At 42.3% G+C, this 25,811-nt stretch overlaps 1 protein-coding gene across 2 annotated transcripts in view; it reads right to left on the minus strand.

The window, feature by feature from the left end:
• Positions 1 to 25,811, minus strand: part of tbc1d22b (TBC1 domain family, member 22B) — a 137,361-nt gene that overhangs the window by 47,225 nt on the left and 64,325 nt on the right. For both annotated transcript variants that reach the window (XM_069190323.1, XM_006628423.3), the window contains 2 exons: positions 22,263 to 22,377; positions 2,403 to 2,509 (listed from right to left, as the gene is read on the minus strand). In XM_069190323.1, coding sequence (XP_069046424.1) covers positions 2,403 to 2,509; positions 22,263 to 22,377 — 222 coding nt within the window. The remainder of the gene's footprint in view (positions 1 to 2,402; positions 2,510 to 22,262; positions 22,378 to 25,811) is intronic.

Genomic DNA, 25,811 nt, shown 5'->3' on the forward strand with positions numbered 1-25,811 from the left:
TGAATCTGAATACTAATTGGAACTAGAAAGCACAACCATTTAGAGAGACGTCTCACGCCGTTATATAAATGATAAGTACACACACATACAGTACATGCCTGAGCCCATGTCCCCTTTAGGGACACAAATCAACAGCTTCAACAGTAACAGTTAACATCTAACCATTAATCAATGTCAGTTTCCTGACAGCTACTTAGAAAGCCAACTCAGAAGAGGCACCTCCAGGACTGCAAAAAAAAAGGAATCGCTACTTTACACAGAGGGTGGCTGGTGTCTGGAAGACACTGACCATCCATGATGTCGATGCAGATTTTTTAATGAATGGATAAGACCAAATTAACAAGAAAGGCCAATTAGCCTCTTACTAATTGGTAACCGTTCATTGGGTATCCGTTCCTCGCTTGGAACATGGACAGTTGCTTTTTGTCTTTTTTTTTTCCCCTCAGTTATTTTTTATGGCATGAATAAAATTCCACAAGAAAGAAAGGGGGCTTTATTAATTTATCGTCCTTTTTAAAGGATAAGTAATGTGGACAGATTTGGTTTTATGAACACGAGCACTGCACATCCTTCTAATTTCCCCTGGCTTCTCTGGATCGCGCCGCAGTTCCAACAAGCTTTGATTCTATTACAATTCCCCAATGTAAACTAATAATGCCATGTAGACAATGACGGTCTGGGCTATCACACAAATAAAGCATGTTTCCGCCTCGTGTTTAATAGCTCCTCCGGCTCCACGGGGGCTTAATATGACCCTCACGTCGAGAGCGTCTGTATCGCTCAGACAAACCCCCTATTTTCATTGGAAATCCCAGAGGGGCGCCACTTCGTCAGGCTCTGCAATACGACACGAGCAGCCGCCTCCCTCCAGCCGGCAGGAGAGGGAAATAAAACGATAATAAATAGAATGGGAAAAGAAATAAATTCCAAGAGCTTCCAGCAGACACCTCCCTCCTCCCCATACTCTTTTTCTCTCTTCCCACACTTCCACCTTCTCTGCTCATCTCTCTTGCTCTCAGCCCCTAGTCTCTATCTCTTCATAGTTTCCGGTAGAGAGACCAGGCCTGTAAACACACATCCGCATTTTTCCCAGCAGTTTCAGCTTGCACTGAAGACTGGAAGGGTTCTATTACTGTCGCCTCGCTCCTCTTGTTTGTTTTCTTCCATTCTTGGGCTTTATTTGTGCTTTGCAGCCTTCGCGTTTGGTAAACTGCTGCTGTCTAACCTCAGGTGGCAGCTGACCTATAAAACAGAACCCCGGCAGGGTTCTGCCAGGTTTCCTATAGGAATCACCGAGTGCAAGCTAGGAAAGCAAAAGCAGACTCGGTCCCGAGTTCCAGAGATGGGGGAATTTCACGCTGCAGAATTCCTCTGCAGAAGCTGCCAATGACAACTAGCTGACAGGCCATCTAGCCTCTCTTCAACTATAAGACTTTAATTTTAATAACATGAATACAACAAAACAGTAAGAGGCCATTTAATCGATTTTCCTTGCATGCAGTTATGTTTTTTGTTTATTGATCCCAGAACTTCAACCATGTTCTCTGAAAATCTCAGGCTGAAAAACATGGTTAGGCAGTTTGCTACAGACACCTGCAACTCTGTTTCTAAACAAATGCCTCTTACAGTACTTATATTCCTAAGTTCTCACATCTGAACTTCTGCCTGTGCTATATAGTCCATATTCATTAGTATTTCTGTAAATGATGTGCTTGTTAGCAACTTAAGTTGCCAAAATCCATATTATATACAGATAACATATTATAGATTACATCAAAAGAATATACAAGTAAGAATCACATAATATTATGTTTCTGTCATCAAATGAAAAAAACATGATAGATGCTTAATTGGAAGGCATATATGAAGCACTACAAATATAGCAGAAAAAGCTTTTTGATTTCCAAAGATAGCATTCTGCTCGATCGAAGTATGCTAATGAGAAAAGAAGCCTGGAGTGAGCCAGCATTTCAACGTGACGTGCGAAGCGTGTGAACTTTAAAGCGAAAAGGGTTCACTTGCGTTTTTTTTAATACAAGCAACACCGAGAGGAATAGTGCATAAATAACAACAAGCAATTACACTCTACAAGCATACAATTTGATACCATTCTTCAAATAAAAATGTTATTGAGTAATAAATATCAGTAATACTAATCAATCTGCATGGATCTGAAGACCGTGTAGTTGTTCCTGTAATGAAACCACTAAAGCGTTCAGATTACTGCTGTACATGCCTCATGCTTCATTTGAACAGATTATATATAAAGACGCAGATAAGGACAGATAGACAGATTCATTTCTAGATTGTGCCAATCAGAACCTTATTTTCAACAATAATTATTTGTGAACAGCGTGTAGACACCCATGCCTGCTGGTTCACTTGGCTGTGCCCGTGTGTACCTGGATGCCATCCAGCAGCTTGCTCATACACCAGAAGCTGTCGGCCTCGATGTTCCGCTGCGTGTCCAGGGGCAGAGCTGAAACGTCAAAGTTCTCCACATCCTCCTCTGTAAAAAAAAAAAACACACAGAAAACAACACCATCACCCTCTAAAATCTGTTGATGCCAAATTAACGGGAAGTGAGCTGTGGCTGGTGATCCAATATCCTCCCCTCTCCCCCTAAAAAATGGAGTATGTCTCCTGACTTTTTTGCACATGGGTAAACAGAGCAGCTTCCCATGGGACCACCTGCACCAAGCCCTGCATGATGCTAGGAGGACGAGATATGTTTAAGACTCCGTTTAATGCTCTGTAGTTTGTCATGGTGGAACTCATAATTGCTTACACTTCTAAAGCGCATTTCTGGGCACTCCACTCAAAGCGCTTTACAGGTAATGGGGACACCCCTCCAACACCACCAATGTGCAGCCCCACCTGAATGACGCGACAGCAGCCATAGTGCACCAGTATGCTCACCACACATCAACTAACAGTAGAGAGGAGAACTCAGTGATGAAGCTAATTCATAGATGGGGATTATTAGGAGGCCATGATTGGTAAAGGCCAATGGGAAATCTGGCCAGGATACCGGGTTTACACCCCTACTTTTCCCCAGTTCCCACACAGAGAAAAGGACTCAGGCTCCACTGATAGAGCCATTCATTTACGTGATCTATAAGCTCCACAGTGGTCTACAGAGGCTTCAGTGTCTTACTGCAGAAGGGGAGCTCCCTCCCTAACATCACCTCAAGCCTGCAAGCACCTGGGCAGCTCAAAAAGACCAGGCTAACCAACCCCAAGCAAGCTTGCCTTCAGCTTCACTTGGCTTCAGCCAATTGTGCACTGAAGCATGGTTGTCACCTGGAAAGAAGGCACAGGCTCCAAAAAACAAGGTTTTAAACACATACAGAAGTTGCCAAATAAGAGGAGAACATTTGGTCCATCAACCTTGATTGTTTGCTAGCTTCAAATTGATCCAAGAACAAAGTGTGAATCAACAGGACACTGGAATAAATGTGACCTTGGATGTATATGAACTCAGACAAGGTCTATCCCACTTGTGGCATCAAACTTTGTTTTTGAAAGATTTCTTCCGTCCCGATCCTCCACATTGGTGAGGCACCAGTCATGACGTATGGATGACTGAGACAGAATCCCAAGCTTTAAGGTCTGGGAGGTAGGGAAAGGAAGAGCAAAGGCATAGTGGCTCTCATCAGGAGGCCATCTTGCTCTGGTGCAAAGCCCCACTAAAAGGAACTCATGACATTAAGAACCCTGCAGACTACTGCAGTCTCTAAGTACATTATTAATTCACTGGCACAACCATCCTCCATCCCCGCATGGCTCATTACAGCTCAGCTCCCTTTCAGCCAGCCAGGGAAAAAACCTTAATTGAAAGCGATAAGACCAGTATGAGAACGAAACAGCAGGTTACCGCAAAGCACCCAAATCAAAGTCTTGGAAAGGTAAAAAAAAACAAGTTAAATAAAAAAGTACATAAACCCACAACAAAAACAAAATGTTGCAGAATGCAAGCCTGCCTTTATCTGAGTGAACACCAGATGATTCCCTATGATCACTGTCCTTCCTTGGCCAGGTGGTTGGGGTGGCTGGAACCTCTTCAAAAACCCCAGCCCTTCAGAAACTCTGAGGGACCGTGGCAGCCAGCACACACGGCACCTCATTAATCACCTGCCCGATCAGCAGCCCCATTCAAGGCTACAGGCAGATCTGGCAACTTCTCTAAATGGAGATGAGCAGCCACTCATCTCCACAGCTCTGCTCTGCCTTTACACAGATCCATTCCTGGATCCCTTCCCTTTCTTTCTTGTCTGCTTTCAGAAGTTTCTCTGTAGCTGCACCTGTTCTTATTCATTGCTAAGACCTCCTCTCTCTGATGTGCTGTGTAGAATGTCGCACGCTCTTGTCAGAGACCGAAGTTCTCATGACCTTATCGGGCTGCCACCTCTGTACACCTCCACTGCGCATACGGTATCTCCTTGTCTTTGCAGAATTCACCATGTCTGCTCGGATTTCTCTCACCGTCAGCTCTGACCTTTAAATGTTCTTCCGACAAAAGTAAAAAAATAGATTTATTTATATTTTGTAAAATGTTGCAGCATTTCTCTCTGTGTAGGTGCATCCAGATAGACTAAGCTTTAAAAATGTATGTAGAGTGTAGACCCTCTACAGACATACTCTATGGGGAGTGCCGTGAAGACCTGACCTTGCTTTTCTCTCTGGTGTGGATTCAGGGCAGGAAGAGTGAAAGAGCAGCACCTGAATGCTACAGGTCATGAATAACTCCACTCATTCATCGAAATCTATGCAGAGGAAAAATGAAGGGAATATCAGCTTCCAGCAAATTCCCCGGCTTGACGATTGCCAAGGATCTCATGGTGCACCTTGCCAAGACACTGGGGTGTTCATGAAGCTCATGTCACATCACTAGTCACAAGGCATTGAATACAAAGCCTTTCCATCAGTTTGAATTTTGACAGCAGTATCTGTGCTCAGTCTCGTGTTAATTTCATTGGATTTAGTGGCTGCAACACAGCTAAAAATGTTTTCTTTTATTCTGGACCATTGTTTAATAGTCACATTTTTAACTCTTCTTCTAATCAGAGTGAATGTTTGCTGGAGGTCTTTAGGTGTGAAAGAGACAGCACAAGAGGGAGCAAGAGCGAAGGAGACGACCAAATTAAGTTTTTTTTCATAATGCACCACATTTAAAATGTTAATTTAAAGAGCTACAGGTCTTTTCAAGTCATGACCTAGAGCCATTTCTGCCCTTAACGCAGACACAGATGCATCTCAATTGTGAGGGTCTGTCTCTACTACAACACAAACTTTGGTCTGTGGCTGGTCTTTGGGGATCGTGCGGAAGTTCTACAAGGATCTGTAAAGTTTCAGCCCTTAGCTGGAGGACCCCTAAGGTGCCCAAGAACAGCAGAGCAGGAGAGAATTCTGGGAACAAATGAGCCGAGAAAGGAGAAAAATACAATGCCTATTCCATGGTACTGAGATTTTTTATATTCTGCTAAAAAATAAAAAAAAATAATAATAATAAAACCACCCCTGAGGGTCTTTGCATCGCAGTTCTGCCTCGCATAACCATGTAAAATCCTACCAGGAGCACACTGGAATGGAAAATGTTCTGATTCGTGTTCGAGGAAGGGAAGTCAATTTATTGGAAATGGAACACTATCTACATTCCGAATAAGAAGGTTTTTTTTTTATTTGGTGTTCACTCAGGAAACTTCCTGTCAGCTTCACTACATTAAACAGAGGCTGGTGAAACAGGAATAAAACTTTTGCACGGCACCGCAGTAAGTCAATATAACACAGAGACAGCAGATCACCTTGCTGATGAGGCACATGACTTACAGGTGATAATCGGAATGCGTGACAACACAGAGACCGGAAACATCATGGGCTAAAGCTCCTATCATCACAGTCACTAGAGCTTATCTGAGTGAAAAGCTATAGTTATCAGCACTGCTATATATATTCCAAGACAGATGAGCTGCTCAGTTCAGTGTGTAGTGTGCTAGACTGGATTGCAATCAGCACAGAAGAGTGTAGTTCTGGAGCAGGAGAAGACATCAGTATTCTTATATGGGATGTGCGCAGTTGATAGAGTGCAGTAAAATACATCAGAACCTCTGTACTATATGTGTGTTAAAAGGGTTGGCTTGTCTAGTTTAATGTTCAGAGTGACATTTAGCACTGTAAAGCTGCAATCCAAAGAAGGTGATTTTGTCACTCAGATATTTTAAAGCCCTGTTTATTGATAATTACTGTATTCTTGTTGTCCACCCGGTTTCACTCTGAGCCTTGTTTTCAGCCCTCTCCTTGGAGCTACACGAAATCCCTGATCAGAGACAGGCAGAGCAGGTTCTCTTTGAGGCTCAACAGAGGTAAAGATGCATCACGGCCGCTCTGCTCTCCTGCCTGTGTTATCAGCTGCCTGCAGGATGCCCTGAGTGTGGCGCAGCCCGGAGCACCGCTAATCCCACATCTTGCCACTTTTGTATGGCTCACCAGCCCTGATAACAATCACAATACAAACTCTCCACCAACTAACAATGCGTGCCTTTTTCATTTAATATTGTAACCGTTATTCTTATTTATTTATTACATCGGCAGCTGCTGTCTACACAGGACACGGGATGAGCAATATCACGCTTCTTTTAGCCATCGTACACAGCAAGAAGAGAGGGACCTCTCAGCAAAAATAAAAGAAAATACCATCTCAAAACTAAAAACAAGCACAATGTTTCTGCTCACTCGTCTCTCCGACAGCACATAGGATTATGCAAAAGAAGTTTGGGGGGTTAGAATAGAAAAATATCTAGCTGATTTCCAGTTTTATAAATACAAGACCATAGGGGTGGGCTGAAGTCATCATCCATCCGGAATACATTTGACAATCAAAGAAGTTAGGATCTGAGATGGAGCTGACTGGCTGTAAAGATCTGCCAGAACCCAGAGTGGATTCAGCTGATGTGAAACAAGCTGACACCTCTCTAACTGGTGCAGAGCAGGCTGGCTCTGTCAAAGCCCATTAAGGGTGCATTATGTGGCTTCAGGTGTCTTGCCTTTGGCACAAGGAGTACAGCCACAGCCAGTATTCGCTACAGAGGAGGAGACGCTACGCAGGAGCATCAGATGCAGAAAGAACTGGGAAGGCTCTGTCAGTCGCCTTACTGAGTACAACCAAAAAGGAAGAAACAAAAATGTTTGCTCTGATTACTCCCTAACGGAGGCAGAGCAAGGACACATGACATGGGTTAATTCCACAGTAGCCTGACATATAGACTCCTGCTGGGCTACAGAGAGCAGGTGCAGGTGGTACAGTACATGCACTCAGACCCTGGATTCACTCTGTCTCTCTGTGGGAGCCAAACAGCCCAGCTGAAATGAGAACCTTTATATGCAAAAGGGGTGATTCTCTGAAAGGGGAGTTCTGGAGCCGCTCAGCTAGCTGTGACAGTCACGGCTCCACGCGGGGTCGTGCCCCCCGCCGCCCGTTCCCCCACACCTGGGGCGCGAACCCAGGTCTCTGGTGTAACGCAACAGGATACCAACCGCTTGAGCTAAAGGAGACCTCCCTCAGCTCAGGCAGCTGAGAACCCTGCTACACGCAGTGAGGGCGCTGACATCACCACACTAGCTCTGCTACATAGCCAGGAGATCTAAGTCACCATAACAGGCAATCTCATTACACATGCATGCTTTGAACTGCACTCAAAATGGCTATTAGGTTCTGCATTGTAGCCACGAGGAGCACACCCACTAGCATTTAAACTTATTTGTTCATATCCATCCCTGTCAGGAGTAGACAGGAAGACTACTATAGCCTCTCCCTCCTGGGTTGCCGATCCAGAGCAAAGGGAGCTGTGATAACATGAAGGGGGTTAAGCAGGGAAGGAACCTGTTGCAGCCTCTCTCTGTGCATTAACAGAGCAGGGCCTGACAAATAATTCTACCAGCATGTTATCACAGGGCCTGGAAACACCTGGGTCAGAATGAAAAAGAACCCACTAATTAGAAAACCTACAACAAAAGAGGAGTAAGTGCATCTTCCCATGAGTAAGCTTTGGGTGTGAGTCACAATCAGAGCTGTAGCCCAGAATGAAGTGCTTCATATTAATATGCGCAATGTAGAACTCACAGCGTAATATGCTTCATTTGATTTGTCCTTTTTTTTTGCAGAAATGCTGATTTTAATTCATTCACATGAAAACCTATTTTTACTCCATCTTGCAGGCCGTCCTACATATTGTGCATTCAGAGCACATGTTGTATGCAAGCACTCTCTCCCTCCAGGCACTTCACATCACACGCAACTCTAAGCCAAAGACATCAAAGCTGGGGAAGGATTGTCTCTCCTGAGAGCTCACTCTACACTTTCCTATTTGACTCCTAACTCCAATTTATTCAAAATCACTATTCTGCAAAAAAGCAGGAGTGCCTGACACTTTCACCAAGTCTAATTGTTGATCAAGAAGGCTTTTCAGAGGCCAGTGTTTCCGATCAACAAACACATATTGGCATAAGTGAATTTCTTTTTTTTACACGCACACTTAACACGCCCTGACGTGCAACACAAACAGACCCCACCTCTGCAGGCTCATGAATATACTGTACATGCAAAGGCACTCGCACTCACCCAATAGGTTATATCAGCAACCAGAAGTTAATGGAGCATATTCAATTAAAGAAGCAAGTGTGGTAAGTTTCTGAGACTGCCTGGTGATTGCTGTTAATAAGATACAGTGTCAGGCCTTGCAAGCTCTTTCACCTGCAAACTGATCGCAGACACACAACCTGCATTACCCCCCCACATTAATGAAAACCTAACTCTACCAGCCATGTTACTAGAAAAGCATCCAGAGTCAATCGACGACTTTCTCATTTTTCACCCAGTGGCCTGTCGACACAGCCTCTATTTCTACCCACCACTCTTCCGCTGGGGAGAAGGTGATGAAACCCGAAGGAACGCCTCGAACATTCCGCTTACAATCCAGCTAAGGAGCTGACGGGTCTGTCAATAAGACCCTTAACAGTGGAGTAGAAACCGTGTATTCCCTCCCAGACGTGTCATAAACTCGGCCTGCGATATTGAATTGAGGTAATGTCGATATTACTGTGAAGGGGAGAAGACAGAACAAACACCTCGTCCTTGTGCCGTGGTCTAAAGACTAAAGTGAACCCTGACAGCCATCTTAACGATTGGATTTAAACTATGTGGATGTAAAGAAAAATAGATTAATAGATATGAATGTTCAGATAATTATATTTTAATTTTTCCACATTCTAATCCCACATCATATCCCACACCACAATGAAGAATTCATGAATGCAAAAATATGGATGTCAAGAGCAACAGCCAAGAGACTCGCTACTCAGGGACATCATTAGAATCTCCTGATCCTGCCTGACAATTCCAGCATTGACTCAGTCCCATTCCATATGCTCCATACGGACACACACTAACAATGCAGGACAGTGCCGTGCAGTGCGGTTTACTGATGCATTATCTGATGTTCTCACAGGGAGATGTGGACAAGCTCTCACCAAACGGAAAATGAAGCAACGGAGCACAACACATCTGAGTGTCCCCTTCGTTCTTTCGCGGGGGGTGGGGGGGTGGGCGCTGGAGGACTTTCACCAGCTCGCTGCTCCAGCTGCCTACTGGCAGCTCAAATCTAGACAGAAATTTGTAATCATCGGTATTGATCCACAGCATACAAAAGAAGACTGATGCCTCTAGGTGAGAGATGCATTTGGTTGTAAATCTTAGGAACAACCTAGCTTATTTTTTTTAAATTGTTCATGCCAGTCATATAGAACACAATCTTCTGCAAACAAAACACCAGGAATGAAAGTAGTTTTAGGCAGAAGTCACTGACATGAAGACATTTGTTCTTTAAAATTTAGGATTGTCAAATATAAAATGGCTTGGGATATTTTGAGGTACATTCCTTGCATGTACAGTATACAGCAGCTGCCCCCTCCCCTAAAGGATCCAAAACTGGAGTGGATCTGTTTGAAACATCACTAACGTACAGTACCCACCCGTGTGTTGCACAGCAGCCAAACTATACAGGACATCTGACAGAGTAGCACAAATTGTTTCACCAGAGTAAAATTTGTCCAGGTCATGGGGATTAACTCTTTCTAAAAGTGTAATGTGGTCCTTAACATTCAAGAATTCAGGATCTTGGTGAACACCTTATTCGAACCTCCAACAGCACTGTGCTCCTTTGTGAACATATTGCAGCACTGGTTAACAAAGTTAGCAAGGCTCTAGTTCACTAAGAGCTCTTACAATACATCAGAGACCTGTTTTTCCTTAGAAACCCAAGTCCATCCTTGTAGACTTGTAGATTTCTGGCTACAAGATGGAAGCACTACTGCTATCTAACATATTGCAAATGTAACAGCGCATAGCAGAAGAGTTAGAGCCAAGTGGAGGAGCAGCACATGTCTCACTGACATCATTGCAAGCCTTTGGGTGTCCATCAGATCCCAAGAGATCCAGTGAAATCTGAAAGATGCCTGAAGGGATAACCCCGACCCCATCCCTAACCCTTTCAACTGGAAATAACAGTCCCAGTCGCACTGACTTGTTCTGGTGGCCGCTCAAGTTCATAGGATACCTCTTTGACCTTTTACAGCAACTATCAACTGAATAACATTTCAACCATAAAGAAGAACCATCAAAGGCTCCAGGCCCACAGGGCGTAGAGAGTGCAGCTCCATATCCCTCACTTCTGTAAGAGATCTCAGTTTAATTTCATTGCTACAGAACCAAATGCAAGAGCTCCATCTAAGTCCCCACATATTTACTCCTGTCTGTAAAGAAAGAAAAAAGCTGGGCATCACAATAGCCAGACAATATCAATGCAATGGAACTGTGACTGATGAATTGATCAACTGTATTATTGAAGCTGCGGAGGCTGGGATTTACAATCTCTTATTTTCGGAATTCCATACTGTTCACTGAGGGACCGACCCCAGCAGGAAAGACCTTTAAAGCTTTAACGAGGGGGTTTAGAAAAACTGGGTAATTAATACTGAAAGACTCTTCCAGTGCCTGCCACAGGGGTCCACTCCAGGGATGGATTCTGTACTTCAGTGAGTGGGTGTCAGCCCAGTTGGGGTTTATACTCTGAAGAACTGTGGGCTCATTATTAGTTATGTAATACAAATAAAACTTTCCTTTATTATTTGTATATGAGTCATGAAGGGCTATAAATACATAATGGAGGACCTTTGAGGAGGCCTTCAGAATGGTTGATTATGACACTCCACATACAGTGTATATAAAAATAGGCACATCATAAAACCCGTTGCATATTCAAACGGCATAATGAAAACTGCACACTGTGGAGCAACAAAAAATTGGTACACCAACAAGAAATGCAGCAATGGGGATCATGTGCTCACGGATAGCACCAATGGACCCCGAACAGCTTCATGCTGCGCTCCATCTACCATGCAAGTCATCATGGAAACATGGTTTTATCATAATGTATAAAATAATATTATGGTATTATACTGTATACTGTATATACAAAATACTGATCAAGGTCTAATTTCTCCATGTACTGTAGCACATTTGACTCAGCAGTTATTTAAACAGGCCAGCCAACTTAGATGTCCTCAACTTCCATAACAGTTCTGTGTGGAAACTGTTCCATTAGTCAGATTTGTCTCCAGGGCCTTGTGCACGTTTACTAGTTTATTCTTTGATGGTGGTACAGTAGTTTCCTGTTCCATTCTATATACTGCTTAGCTCACATGAGCATCATGTGTAATGTGTGAATGTCTAATAATGAATATAGCACATTCTGCAATAAAATGCAAAAAAAAGCATTCATGGATTAAACGGGCTCTCCAAAATTGAAAATAAAAACTCATGGTTTAGATAGCAGAAGTTACTTAAGGAGGTATTACCCTTTCCAGAAGTAGCTTCCACTTTCGTATCAGTAAAAAGTGATGAAAACTAGAATTTGTTCATTCAGTTATGGTGTTTTTTTACAGAAAGTCAGTGGAATTCAAGCAAACTGAGTGGTACGTAAGCTGGGAAGTGGCAGCACTAATTGTTTGTGAAACTCTCCACCTAATGCATAACACTGAACGCCAGCAGCACATTCTTAAACTTAAGTGGAAGTTATTAATTGTGAAAAGTATTTAATTGCATTTGTTCCATTACTATAATGTGCCTTTTCCTGATAAATGCACAGGGGACAGCCACCCCAGGCCCCTACTAACTCATTGTTTATCCTCTGCTCCACTAATCAGTGCCACAGAGTAACCTAGTAATTGAGCTAGTAATTCTGCTTTTCCTCCCTCTCCATTGTTGTCTTGTAATTTAATTTATTTTATATACGTTTTCATTGATTTGTACACTCGTTTGACACAAGCATCATTTTACACAATTCTATGTTCAATAACTCAGCCACATTTGAAGACTAATAAGTCTACAATTTCACATTTTATTTTAGACTCACGGTATAATTAACATCCTAATTCAAAACACTTTCCAAAAACAAAATGAAAAACACGTGTGCTACAAAGTGCAAACATGCAGTTTTCCCAGGTTTATGCTGATAGAAATATCACCCTTCTGTTGGAGGGTATGCATCAGGACTTATATCACCAGATACAGCTGTGGTGATGTCGGCTCCTTTTTTTGCAAAATATCGTGCCGCATGCAGCCAGTGCAAGACCTTCACACAGTCTGCACAGGTTCAGGCTACAACAGCTTTCATAATCGTTAATGGCCACAGCGCCAAATGACAGAATCATTATTTAACAATGGACCATATTATTCAACCTAATTGGGCAGTGCGGTAGTGCAGTGGTCAGCATTGCTGCCTTGCAGCACTGGGGCCCTGGGTTCAATTCCCATGTGTTTTTATCTGTGTAGAGTTTGAATGTTCTCCCTGAGCTCGCTTGGGTTTTTCTCTGGGTGCTCCGGTTTCCTCCCACAGTCCAAAGACAGTTCACTGGCTAGTGGGAAAATTGGACTTGACATGAGTGTGTGTGTCTCTGTGTTTGTGTCTGTTTGCCCAACGATGGAGGGCATCCTGTCCAAGGTATATCCTGCCGTGCACCCACTGTTTTTAATTGGATAAAGGTGTTAGAAAATGGATGGATAGATATAACAATATAAGGTTTAGCCTTAGAGCTGGTATTAGGTTTTGGGGTTGTTAATCCTGAGAATGAAAAGGACCTATTATGTTTTCTGAAAAAAACAGACATATACTGCATTCAAACAAAGCAAGACCCACATCAGCTTCATACTTGATAGTGGACTCTGTGCAACACTACACTGCAGAGCTCTCTGCTGAGTGCAATGAATGGGGGTGATAAATTCTTGAAAAAGACATACCCCAGTGCCGAAGAAGATAAAGAATGCAACAAAAGAGCCACACAGGGATAGTGAACACTGGGGATAAGTGTATTGTGAATAACTGTGAGACTGCTGCTTCCACAGCGCCCAGGGCCAGTGGCAATTAGCTTGCTCACAGTCAGGAGTGACAGAGCCCAGGGGAACTGAGTGTCCTGACAGTCGCAGTGACAGCTGGGCCTGTCAGCTCATTCTGAGTGAGAACTTACACTGACGCTAACTGTCACAGGACGACACCCTGCTGCTCAAAGCCCAGCTCCATCTGCAGCCAATCTCAATGTGCCCTACCATTTTTGTTTCACTGAAAACAGAAACGAAAGGCAAACCCTCTCTCCTCTCTTCATTTATTCATCCCAGACTGGTTAAGTAGCACAAGTTGCTCACTGCACATACTGTAGCAGTCCTGGGAGGCTCAAACATTCTTAAATAGAATGAAAGGCAAACTCACTGTTTTGTGCTCTCTTATTTTTTAAATGAGCCATTTTGCAACCCCACCCCCAGCCACACTGGTCTTTCTACTTGAACACTGCTTGCATTCGGTTGTTTGTTTTAATGTCATATTCTCAAGTAGTCAAATGCTAAAAAAACATGCTAGCTTGAGGGTACAATTTATTTTTACAATACAGAATCCAAATGCTTCAAATAAACTGTGGAGGACACGTGCAAGTATTTTTTTAGCTTTTGTAACATTGTCATTTCACATTTTATATGCTTTGCGGGCCCTCATACAAAATCAAGCAATCAGTGGTATTTTTATTTTATCCTACAAAAATACCCCACATCAGTGAAGCCTCTAGTGTTCAACATTAAAAGATTGCAGAAGCTTTCAAATTCAGTTAAAAAAGCTTGTTAATGTATGGTTATCATATACATTATCTCTTAGACTTCAATATTTATGCCATCAACTGAAAACTGCTGCCTTAAAAACTATTTTGCACTTTGCTACTAACAGTGAACAAAACCTGAGAATACAGGAATGTTTGTACTCTTACTTTCCTTTCTCCCCACTCTTGGTAAACTAGTTTTGTTCACTGCTCCCCACAAATTGCTAACAAGGAAATTCAAAGTCTCTGTAGCTCTTCTCAGATTTAACTGGTAATTACAGTAAGTCTGTCAATGTGATTTTAACTCACTCTTGGAAATAAAAGAACATCTCATGTTGCCCTAGACTACAGACAAGAGCTGTTTCTACAGGCTTATGTCGTCCCCAACTAGACTTTCAGTGTTTTTGTGTGGTGAATTTCAACACCAGTCTGATCACTATGATGTGATGAGCTGGGCTGGTCTATACTCAGCACTGCGTAGGGATGGTCCTATCAAAAGAGATCTCCTGGGTTCATTTGCCCCAATTCAATACACAACAGAGAAATCTTAATTAAAATTAAAATTAAGTATTAAAAGACCACTGCCCTAGAAGCAGTCCAGTCACTGGACTCAATATGTCAGTGAACTCTTTTTTCAAAGCTTTCGCACAACAGATTGTAAAGAAGCAGTTGTCTGCAGCAGGCCACAGTGTCTGATAGAACTAAAAGCACACAGTTTTGAGTGAGTGGCTCAATGGAAGTCTGTCCTGTTTAAAAATCACTTGCAATAACCACATAAACAAAGCCTGACACACATCTTTTACAAGGTCACAGAGACAGCAAGTCTCAAGCAACGACAAACCTATTACAAATCCATGAGGACCAGCTTAAAAATGATCTCACAAAATCCCTACTACAAACTATGCAATCCTATAACATCATATATTAAACCCCAGAAGGAGAAGAAAGTCACCTTCTACCCCTCCTTCAACAATTACTTTACCTACAGATCCTTAGCAGGCTAATCTTCATGGCTCATCATATTCTTGAGCTCAGCTATGACAGACAAACAGAGCCTCTATTTTCCACAAACCAAGCTGCATAGCCTGCAATTACAAACACATGTAAAACATGTAAAAGAAAAAAATCAAATAAAACCTTCTAATCCCTCTGCTCCCGGTTTCATTCCAAATAGATTAGGTCAGTGTTACCAGCTATTGCTTTCTATAATTTGGACAAGTTAAGCAAGACAGAAAAAACAGTCAACAAGTGTGAGGATAATACAGCTGTCCCCAATACCCTGTTGCAGGATTGCTTAGTACTGTTAATAACATTTTGGATCTGAAAGCACTTTACATCTATGTGGTAATCCACCACTGAAGTGCAGTACCCACCTGGATGATGTGTGCCAGGCGATCTGCACCAGTGCCCTCACTCCACAGCACATCAGGTGGAGAAGTGAGGAACTACTTTATTGATTGAATTAAGGGGGGGGGTTAAGATTATGAAAGGCCATAATGGCATTGTCAAGCTATCTTGTTCTATACAGGAAAACAAAAGGAAACACCAAAATTTTCCATCAAACTAAACACCAAAGTATGGAAAGTAAGAATGGCTTTCCTGAAAGGAAGAACAAGAAAAACAAACATTTTCAGCTGATGCTATTTCTCTAGGTATGTTCGGTTTACTGTTCCCAAACATTCCCTTAACCCTATGCAAAATCCTGAACCACTAAAGTCAATAACAGGGCACTTTTCTGCATACTCTCCTTCCACCATACACAGGATAATTAAATCAATTGGTATGGATCTGCAGATAAAGCCACAGAACAAACAGGCATAGAAAACAATATGTCCATGCCGGTCAGTGACAGGGTGATTAGAAAGAGCTCCTGGGGGGCTTTTGTCTAAGTGAGCAGGACTTTCTAAAGGAACTTCATCCTCCCTTTGTTCTGCATGCTAATACACAGAAGAATGTATGTTAGTTCAGCTCTGGAGATAACCTGCCTGCCAACTCAAACACATGGAATCCGAGGAGCCTCTCTGGCCTGTGTCATTTACGTGAGAACAGACCTGTACTGTAGCTGCAAAGGGCAGCCGGTCCCAAGTATTTTAGATTTTATTCACATTTCACTTTGACTTTCTGCACGGTTTAAACGTGTTCATCAACCCACTCGACTGCATGCCGGGAGTAGCATAGGGTGTGCTGCAATGATGTGCATGCTTCTTATACCCAATATGTGAATCTGCAGCAACAGATATGACTCAGGTCACATTATTAAAAACAAAAAACAAAAATCATGTTTTATGTTTAATGTTTAATCTGAAATGTGCAGTCTCCTCATCCTGGCAGGAGCTGGTGATGCTGAAATGTGGAGCTCTTCTTCAGCCAGTTTTTGTTTTACAGCATGTCCAACAAACCTGAAAAAGGAATCTAGCCCCCCTGCAAGCAATTCCCACACGAACAGTTGTCTATCTCACGTGTACAAACTGAGCGAACAACACAACACTTGATTATACATTTCATTCATTCATTTTTTATTGTTCTCATATGTGACTTTTCCAAAGTTCCGCTGTTCTGAACATGCCCCACTGTGCTGCAGCAGACTGGTTCAGAATTAAGGCTTTAGGACAATGTCATTTAGGAATCTGTGATCTTATGTAATTTGTCGCAATAATAATTTCTTATTGCACAAGTTTCCTGTCTAGCTTTGCATACAGCATTATCCACATCACTTTCTAACTGAGAATATACATTCGCCAGCAGTGAAACTCATGACCTGCATCACTTAAGCATATTGTTGAGAGACAGCAGATAGGAATGCAGGTTTATAGACAGAAATAGATTGGAAACTTTGCAATTGATTTTTTTTATTATTCGTTTCCTTACTGTACCACAGGACGCATAGAATAGAGTCTATGCAGCATGACAAAACCAAGATAATTGTAGAATATAGTCGACAGAGTGATTCCGAAATTTTTCTTGCAGCTGTATTTAAGGATGAGGGATTTCAGTGTCATCAAAAAGTTCATTGCTCAAGTTGTAGTGGATGAAAAAGATAAAAATATAATCTGGGCAGTGCTGAAAGCAAGGCTGATTCTGCATAGAACCCAACAGAACTTCATATCAAAATGAGTGGTCAACATATGACTTTTTATACTTTCTTGGAGAGACAGCCACCTCTCATTTTGGTGGCTTTCGGAAGCCATAGGCTTTCGGATTTCATAGGCTTCCGAAGCTTTCGGAAGCCTATGAAATAGTTTTTAGGCTTCCACTGAAATCCTGCCAGTGCCCTTGAACAACACTGTAACATGATTACAGTGCCTCTTGCTACAAGTAAAAGTGATAGTATCAGAAACAATTTCATCATAAGAAACATCTTAGATGGTATATAACAGCTAGAAGGTCTTTTCTTCACTCTCACAATTATGTCTCTGAAATATAATCGGAGATTACACTGAAATTGCCCATTTGTTTTTTTTTTCTTTGTACCGTTTGCATGTGTGAAATTGAAAACTAGATTGATGCACACTGCTAATCTTTTATTACACACATAGAATATATACACACAATGCATGCGTGTGTCAAAAATCTTCACATCATTCTGGTATTATCTTATACACAGGGTAATATAAAACTAAGGTCATAGCTGTAGTGATCTTTCTAGAAGACAGGGTGTTAATAGGCAGATAAGCAAGGAAGTACAGCCTAGATATTACCCTGTGGGATCAAACGCTAGCCAGACAGCTATTCATCTACATTCTACAGCCCTGATGTCACAGAACCAGCAGCTTTAGTTAGGAGTGCATCAGAGGCAGTTCACATTAAAATGACTCGATCTTAAAAGCAAAGCCAGCTTTTCACCAGTAGTCACATAACCAGAGCTGGCTATACAGCAAGAGAGGCACCAAAGCCTCACAGGTAGGCAATGAAGTGGGGAGCACAGCTACCTTAACCATGGGGATAAACCCCAGGGGTACAACTAACAGAAGCCAATTTAACCTCTCCTCCACATCTTGGGGAGGTGGGCAGAAACCAGAGAACAAGGCCAAACCCTAAACAACGAAAGGGAAAGCAACCATGCAGACTCCACACAGATGGTCGCCTGGTGTTGTAATCTAACCCGGGACCCTGCAGATGCTGCTTCAGTAAAACACGTTTATTTACACACACGTAGTACATTTTCAGGTCTAGTTTAATAACTTCTTAAACGTACATGCTTTGTACTGATAATCCAATTAACATTTATTACTGCAAATAATAAATGCTCTGTAATCTTGAAGAAAAGCATGCAAACAAATAGCTGTAGTAATAACAGCAAGTGAGTGAGTTCTGGGGTATGGGTCAAAATAACAGTTTGAGTATACAAATTTGTGTTACAAATTAGACTAATGAATGAAGGCACCCATCCTCTAGACAAGCACTCTGTAAGGTGTGTACACTCATCTTCATCAGCATTCCAGGGGAAATCGTCTCTGATTTCGACCATCTAAGGATTCCAGGACTCATGATGGGTTGTCTCCCCCAGAGGCCCACAAGGCAGGTTTACAGCCTTGAGCTCCAACCGAACCCCGGTTATCTCAGCGAGAATGAGAGTGTGCACAGGTAGTACAACATTTGTGAAGATTAAATCTGAGAAAATATCTGTGTCAAGATAGTAACGCCAAGAAATGTTTCGTGCCTCCATTCACCGGGAGTCAAGGATGATGTCCTCACAAGAACAGAAATACAAACTTGAAGTTGTGTGGGTTAGAGATCTCACACAAGTACAGTTTCTGCACAAAGTGTACGCCGACCTCAAAAGTCTGGCCGTGTCTGCCCTGCTCCATTTCATGCTTTGTGTTTTGTCAAAGCGACATTACCTCTAAGTCTGTGACAATTTGCAATGAGCCCACTTACTGCAGAGTCCAGTCGGGCTAAAAAAAGCAGATGTGCTCATCTCAGGTGCATGTTTGTGTCTGTACTGTATGTATTCGTTTTCCCCCCCTTAATGTGTGTGTTACCCTGCAGATCCACACAGCTCCTTGAAATAAATTGTTACAAGCAGGTGATGACAAAACAAACACTATGTTGTTGCTCTTGGGCTGCAGTCACACTCAAGCAGGCCATTAAAGCAAAGAAAAACAAACTCAAGCTTCTCCTGTCATCGGGGTTCCTTTAACTGCCTCTGTGGAGCAAATAACTTCACACAAGCATCTGCTATAAGGGATCATTAAGCTTGCAAATAAATTACACAGACAAGAGGAAAACAAAGGAGCTCACAGACACCAAGCATATGATGTGGGTGAGAGCATGACGGGGTCTGTGGGAGAAACTCAGAGAGAGTCTAAGAAAAGAGTCGAGAGAATCAGACATCAGCCTGCAGCTGCAGAACAAGGAACGAACTGCACCAGAAATAAAAGGAAAAGAAAGTTGAAGAATACTGAAGGAAGACAAATATGGGAGGATAGGTCAATGAAAATCAGAGGAAAAAGTATCCAGAACAGGTGGAAGAACATTTGATTCCTACATTGCATAATAAGAAAAGAAAATGGATGTGTGCTTCACGAGGTACTACATAATATTGCATTAACATGGCTGCATTTCTTAATACACAAAGATTAATAAACACAAAACACAAGATGCCAGAAGCCCTTCACCTTTTGCCTTTTAGAGAAGCATGTTAGGATTAGAAGTATCATTCGCCACAATTGATCTTGGCCAAAGCCCCTCTGCCTCCCCATCAGCCTGCTCTGTAAACAGATAAATCCCTGGATCAATGCAACTCATTGTACTTGAATTATTGACTACAGGCTCTCTGGCCATGCATCCCAGGCCCTGCTTTAAACTGGAAAAAACAAACCCGGAATCAAACAGAGGGGGGAGGCGCCAGTGTGAAAAATCTACTTTTCAATAATGGGTTTAGGGAGAGAAGAAGAAAGTAAGATGGAAAAAACAAGCCATGTCATTGATCGGTGTAGGGGTAATCTTTCTGTGTGTAAACTAATGACATTTCAGGGGTGGTAAAGACTGGATGAGATCAATTCATTTGTACTGGAATGCCTTTGTTCTACGCTAATCCTTAACTATCTATAAGTAATTAACCTTGCAGAGAATTAAAAAAAAAGAAAGGAAAAAGAGTCAAGTTGCGTGTGTCACCAGAGTACTGGCAAATGCAGGCTAATAGACTGGGCCAAGAAAAGTCAACGACACCCCAGTCAGAGCAATAGAGAGAGTCTGTCTATTTTTAAGATGTTAAAAAATGAAGTGTGCCTTTTTAATTAGGACATTCACCTGCAGGAATAAAATACTTTGGTAACAAAGGTTAAAAACAAAAAGAAGCATCTGATATGTTTATCCACTCTTGTCTGGAATGACAGAGTATCCTAAGTCACAGTCTGAAGAAAGCTGTAATTTCAATCCACAAACGGCAATGAGCACCAGGCCTTCAATCCACACGACACTGAGCCCTCTACAGACAGATGGAGTTCACGCTTTGTCTGATTTCCAGGAGAAATTGAGCTTTTTTCTATTACAGTAAGTGTGGTTTGTCTTATTTTGACATGGGTGTTAATGGTCCCTCTCTCTAGTGCCGGCTGCTTCATATAACACCCTCTGGCAGTTATGATACAGGACAGAACAAACTCCATCTGAAGCACAGATATCTTTCCAGGCACAAGAGACACAGTTGTCTCAGCTCTCTGCTCACAAGCACAGAGCACTCAGGTGTCTCTACTGGGGAGTACTGGGGAGGCTATGACCAGGCCAGTCCTGAAACCCTTTTGAGTGCCTAAACACAAATAAAACCCCTTGTTTTTAACTATTACTACAGACTGTGGAAGAAATAGGCATGACACTCCTCAACTGCATGCTTTAAAAATGGCCTGATTGAACACAGCACAATAAATCTGTTTAGAGGCTACAGTTAGACAATGTCTGAACAGCATTTGCATTTCATTTTGTCACTGATGTCTTGCAAACTACCACAGACTTTTGTTATTAGGCAAAACCATGTTAGACACACAGGTATTTACTCTGAAATGGAAGACAAATTTGGAATGAGCTCTCAAACAGCCTCAGGGCTCGAGTCCGACAGCTCCACAAGTCCCTCTCTTACTCAATCACACAGAGCTCCACTGCACACCGAGACAGCAGGAGAGTCGTGTCGCATTTTCTTCTGGAAATTAGACGCGAGTCAAAAAGGAGAAAAAAAAGGCGGATTGTTGGCTGAAACTCCTTTTCTTACTTTGTATTGGACTTAAGAACGAACAAGATACTAAAGTGTTCTGTTCTCATCTCATGTCCTACATCACCTCTCTCCTGCTTTGTGCAGATGGAAAAGAGCAGATGTAAGAGGAGCACATGTCTAACACTGTTCAAGCCATGATACTGCAGGTCACACTGCAGAGGACTGTAGGCTCAGCTTAGATGGGGTATATGGCATTTTTAGATTTAAAATTAAGATCCTGCCTACTTACAGAAATATTCAGAAGAGCAGGGGTGTCCAGAGTAAACCTCAGTGTCCTTAATGAGACCTTCATTCTAGCTCAGGTTCAGGCTCTCTAATCTGCTTAATTATAATAGCTGACCTGCTGAAGTACTTTCTCACTTGCTCATGAAGAATGGCTGCCCTGCACCACCCAAGTGGTTTCTGCACTTCACTGAAAGATAAAGTGACTCCTTCCCTAGATTTAAAGTACACTGGGAATCCTCTGCATGACAGATGATAAACAAAATGCAGGGAATTATTTTTATTACAACAAAACATTGCACTTTCTCCTCTTTCCAGGTGCCACTGCTACAGGGCGAGCCAAGCTCATCCTTAGCAATTCAAAACTACAACACCGGCTGCAATCCACCATTTGAGTGCAGCCACTTCTGGAGTAACTGCCACAGTCTGCTCCATCCCAGGTTGGGACCCACGCTTTGGGGACCACAGGACCAAACTGTAATCCAAAGCCACCTGGGAAGCCAGTCACTTCCATGTTGTTATTATTCACAAATAACATTCTCCATTCATCCATCCATTTTCTAACTGCTTTATCCAAAGCAGAGTCACAGAGCCTATCCTACCATTTTGTAACTTATACTATATTCAGCGAAGGACTTACCGACAAACTCAGAGAGGAAGACAACGAAGAAGGGGGTGACCAGGTCATTTATGCCCTGCACGTAGCCACTGGCCGGGTGGCGAATGGCCCAGATGAACAGGATCCGCTCAAAGACCTGCAACAGGGCAGAGGGGCATCAGCATGGGTGCGGTTACAGTGTGGCCACAGGAAATGAAGCACAGCAGTCCTGACAGAGACTAGCACTGCACCTGGATTCACCTGCAGGTGCAACAGGGGCGTTTTTTTGAAGTAGAGTTATCTTAAATGCCATTAATTCACTAGTCCTGAATTTTAAGTTATGAACGCAATAAGCCAACACTTTGTTTTTTTTCCCCCACTCATAGCATTTTGTCTTTAAAAAATAGTGACAATGTCATCAAGTGTGTCTGTTACATGAAGGTGCACACAAATGTAGACACCTGCTCTGCTGTGTGCATCCTAAAAACGACATTCTTCCACGTCCAATCAGAGACCGCTGTCCAACTGCTGGACTGCTGTGGGGTGGTATGTTTCAGGTAAACCCACATACCTACTGTGACAGCAGTAAGATGACAAAATGTGTGTTCGGTCAGCAATTGTGGTGATGAAGCAATCACTGCAGCAATACAACCTATGATCACGTCTGCAGGAATCTGTAACCTTGATATCACTGTCGTCCACTTTTCTCTCTGACATGGCTTTGTGCCAATTTGTAGAGGACCTGCTTTATACCAGCCCTGAATAACATCATCCTTACTTACTGACAGTTTTCAGTGCCTGACCAAATACATGACCAAGGTGGCAGAAGACTATAGATCAACTATAGCTGTTATATAAAATTGCTTCATTGGTATTTGTTGCTTTTCATTGCATGTATTGCTTCATTCAGTGGAGTTACATAACACCATCATAACTTGTCAACTTAAAAAACACGTATCATGAATTATATCCATTTGTGCAAATGACATTATGGTTTCTCAATTACTCATAATGGCTCATAATCAGACACAGCTTCAGCCAAAAGCTAAGAGTAGAACTCCAGGTATAAAAACAAGAGGTGAAATTGATGGAAGACCCTAAGAGTGACCTGAGAACTGACAAGGGCTTTCTGCAACTCAGTAACAGTAAGTTAAAGTGAATTTATATTTTGGTTTTATGCATGTTGTGATCTTGCGTAGTGTTTATGAAAGAGTTATGGCAGTGTAATGTAACCCTATTCAAGTAAACTAACAAAAATTAATAAAGAAATGTTACATTCATCTAATTAAACAGGCAATAGGAACAGCTAAGTCAGAGAGCATGGGGCAAAATGATAGGATAGACAACTGTACACTGCAACAACTCTAAAAATGAATGTGTTGTTACTACATCTTTACAATATCCCTTGTCTGCCCCCAGTAGAAATGGCTCAAACCTGCAGAAATGTTGCAATCTGTTATTCTCAAGTTCCTGTGGCAGCAGCGTCATGAACTGCAAGCTATACATCTCACACTGTACTGTATATACATAGTTTTTAACACTGAAAAATCTCCCATCTATCAACAAATGGGTAGATTGAAAGAGGCAAAGAAGGAATGAAAGAAAAAGAAAAAATGAAATTCAATGTTGTAAGTGGTGGTAAATGATTGTAATTACTCTGCCATCCTGTGAGGAGGGAGAAGAGGAGTGAGTAATGGAATCTGTCGTTTGGGGAACAAGTGGTAGCACTGAATCTGTTATTGTGGAACATGGCTAATTAGACGATTAATCCCAAACCTTGATGGAATAAAGCATGACACAAAACTAAGTGCGTATACCATCAAACGCCCAGCAGGTAATTAGAGTATTCACTTGCCTCTCTGTGGTCCAGTTTTAACTAATAGCCATGTCCAGGAACACTGAGCAGTGATGCCTCTTTGAATGGGCTCATTAGCCTGTGCTAAATTAGACTGCAGGTAATGAGAATCTTAAACACCTGCCCGGCTTCAGTGCAACATCCAACATTCAAACACAAATGACAATAACTGCATCAGCAACACCACAGTCCTGTTCAGTGGGCTATTGATCAAGGCAGATGATTCTCAAGGCACCAAACTAAAACAACAGCAAAGACAGAAAAAGAACAAAGAGAAATAAATAAGAAAGAAAAAAGAAATTCTCTGCCAAGGAAATGGTTATCTCAGCATCGCCCACAGGAGCTGAGTCCAGGGAATATAAGATCAGTAACACAGAGACATCACGCAGGGAGACGTCAAGCCTGCAGGAAAATGTGCACTGCTGGGATGAGCATCTCAATGCTACACACGCACTGGGACTCCTGGCTTTCATTGCAATTTAACTCTAAATTACTTAATTGAACTAATTAATTACATAATTGAACCAATTTAGAGCTCATGTGTGGTTGTAGTGCTTCCCTGGGTACTTGTTTGAAAACAGAAGAGCAGGAGAGTCTTCCGAGAAGCTGTGTAGGCTGCTCTTTGGAAATGACTCACAGAGCGATGGGACACCGTTTCCAATTCAAGGCACTGAAGTTAAAATATGCTTTGTAGCTTTCACACATCAGTGTGCAAAGAAGATTTCAATTTCCCCAGTGCTGACTGGTGATGTGGAGTAACTATTCTTACGACAGGTCTCCGAGCTAAGCAGAGCAAGACTTTGCTCATGGCCTCCGGAAACCAGCACACCAGTCTATTGTCACTACCCATCAGCACTAGCCCAGCCAGTAACTGATGATGGGATATATCAAACATTCCTCTCCCACAGCCATGAGCACTTCAACAACTGTGAGAACCAAGAGGGAATAAAAGCACAGATAAGATTCGTTACGCCTTTCTGAAATATCAAACACAGCTGAGGGCCTTGGGCAGCATTATGATGCTGAATCTCGTCTGAATAATCCTTTTCAAACACCTTTTCAACTTTCATATGCAGATGCTAGTTCAGCATGTGATGGCAGAACAGGAACACTGCAAGTAATCAATATTTCTCATAATCCCACTGCTCCTCTGCTTGAGCTCCTCACTGATGCCATTGTCGACACAACTACCAACACTGACCAAAAGCTTTTCTGTCAATGACACAGAGAAGATGGAAAGAAAGTGTTTTAATTACTGTCCCACACATCTTTCTGTCAAGATGAATCTGATTTTACTGCCAAAGACACGGAGCATAAATGTCAAGGGGGGAGAAAGAGTAACCCGTTTCTATTTGCCTTTGACAGTTTTCTGCAAAATGCTGTGAGAGCTCCTTGCATTATCATTCAGAGTCTTGTCAACACAAGGTCTCTCCAGTTCACCTAGGAGTTCTTAAACCTCTTTCCAGAGCAGATGGGAGAGCCAATGTTTGGACAAGATTTTTGACAGGCGTGACGGAACTACAAAGGGCGCTAAGGGGGAAATAATAAGATATCAAAACAACACTTTCCTTGTCAATCAGAATGATGCTCTCTGTTAATCAGGCACAGGAAAAGCCAGAACTTTTTTCAATGGACGAGGGGGCACCATGATGTAATTTTTTGGAATTCCCACACCTGTTACCCCTTTGCAGTTCAAGATGTGGAGTTTTGTCAGAAAGGTGTCTGCAAAGTACAGT

Source organism: Lepisosteus oculatus, chromosome 5 (assembly GCF_040954835.1).
Source record: "Lepisosteus oculatus isolate fLepOcu1 chromosome 5, fLepOcu1.hap2, whole genome shotgun sequence".
Taxonomy (NCBI): domain Eukaryota; kingdom Metazoa; phylum Chordata; class Actinopteri; order Semionotiformes; family Lepisosteidae; genus Lepisosteus; species Lepisosteus oculatus.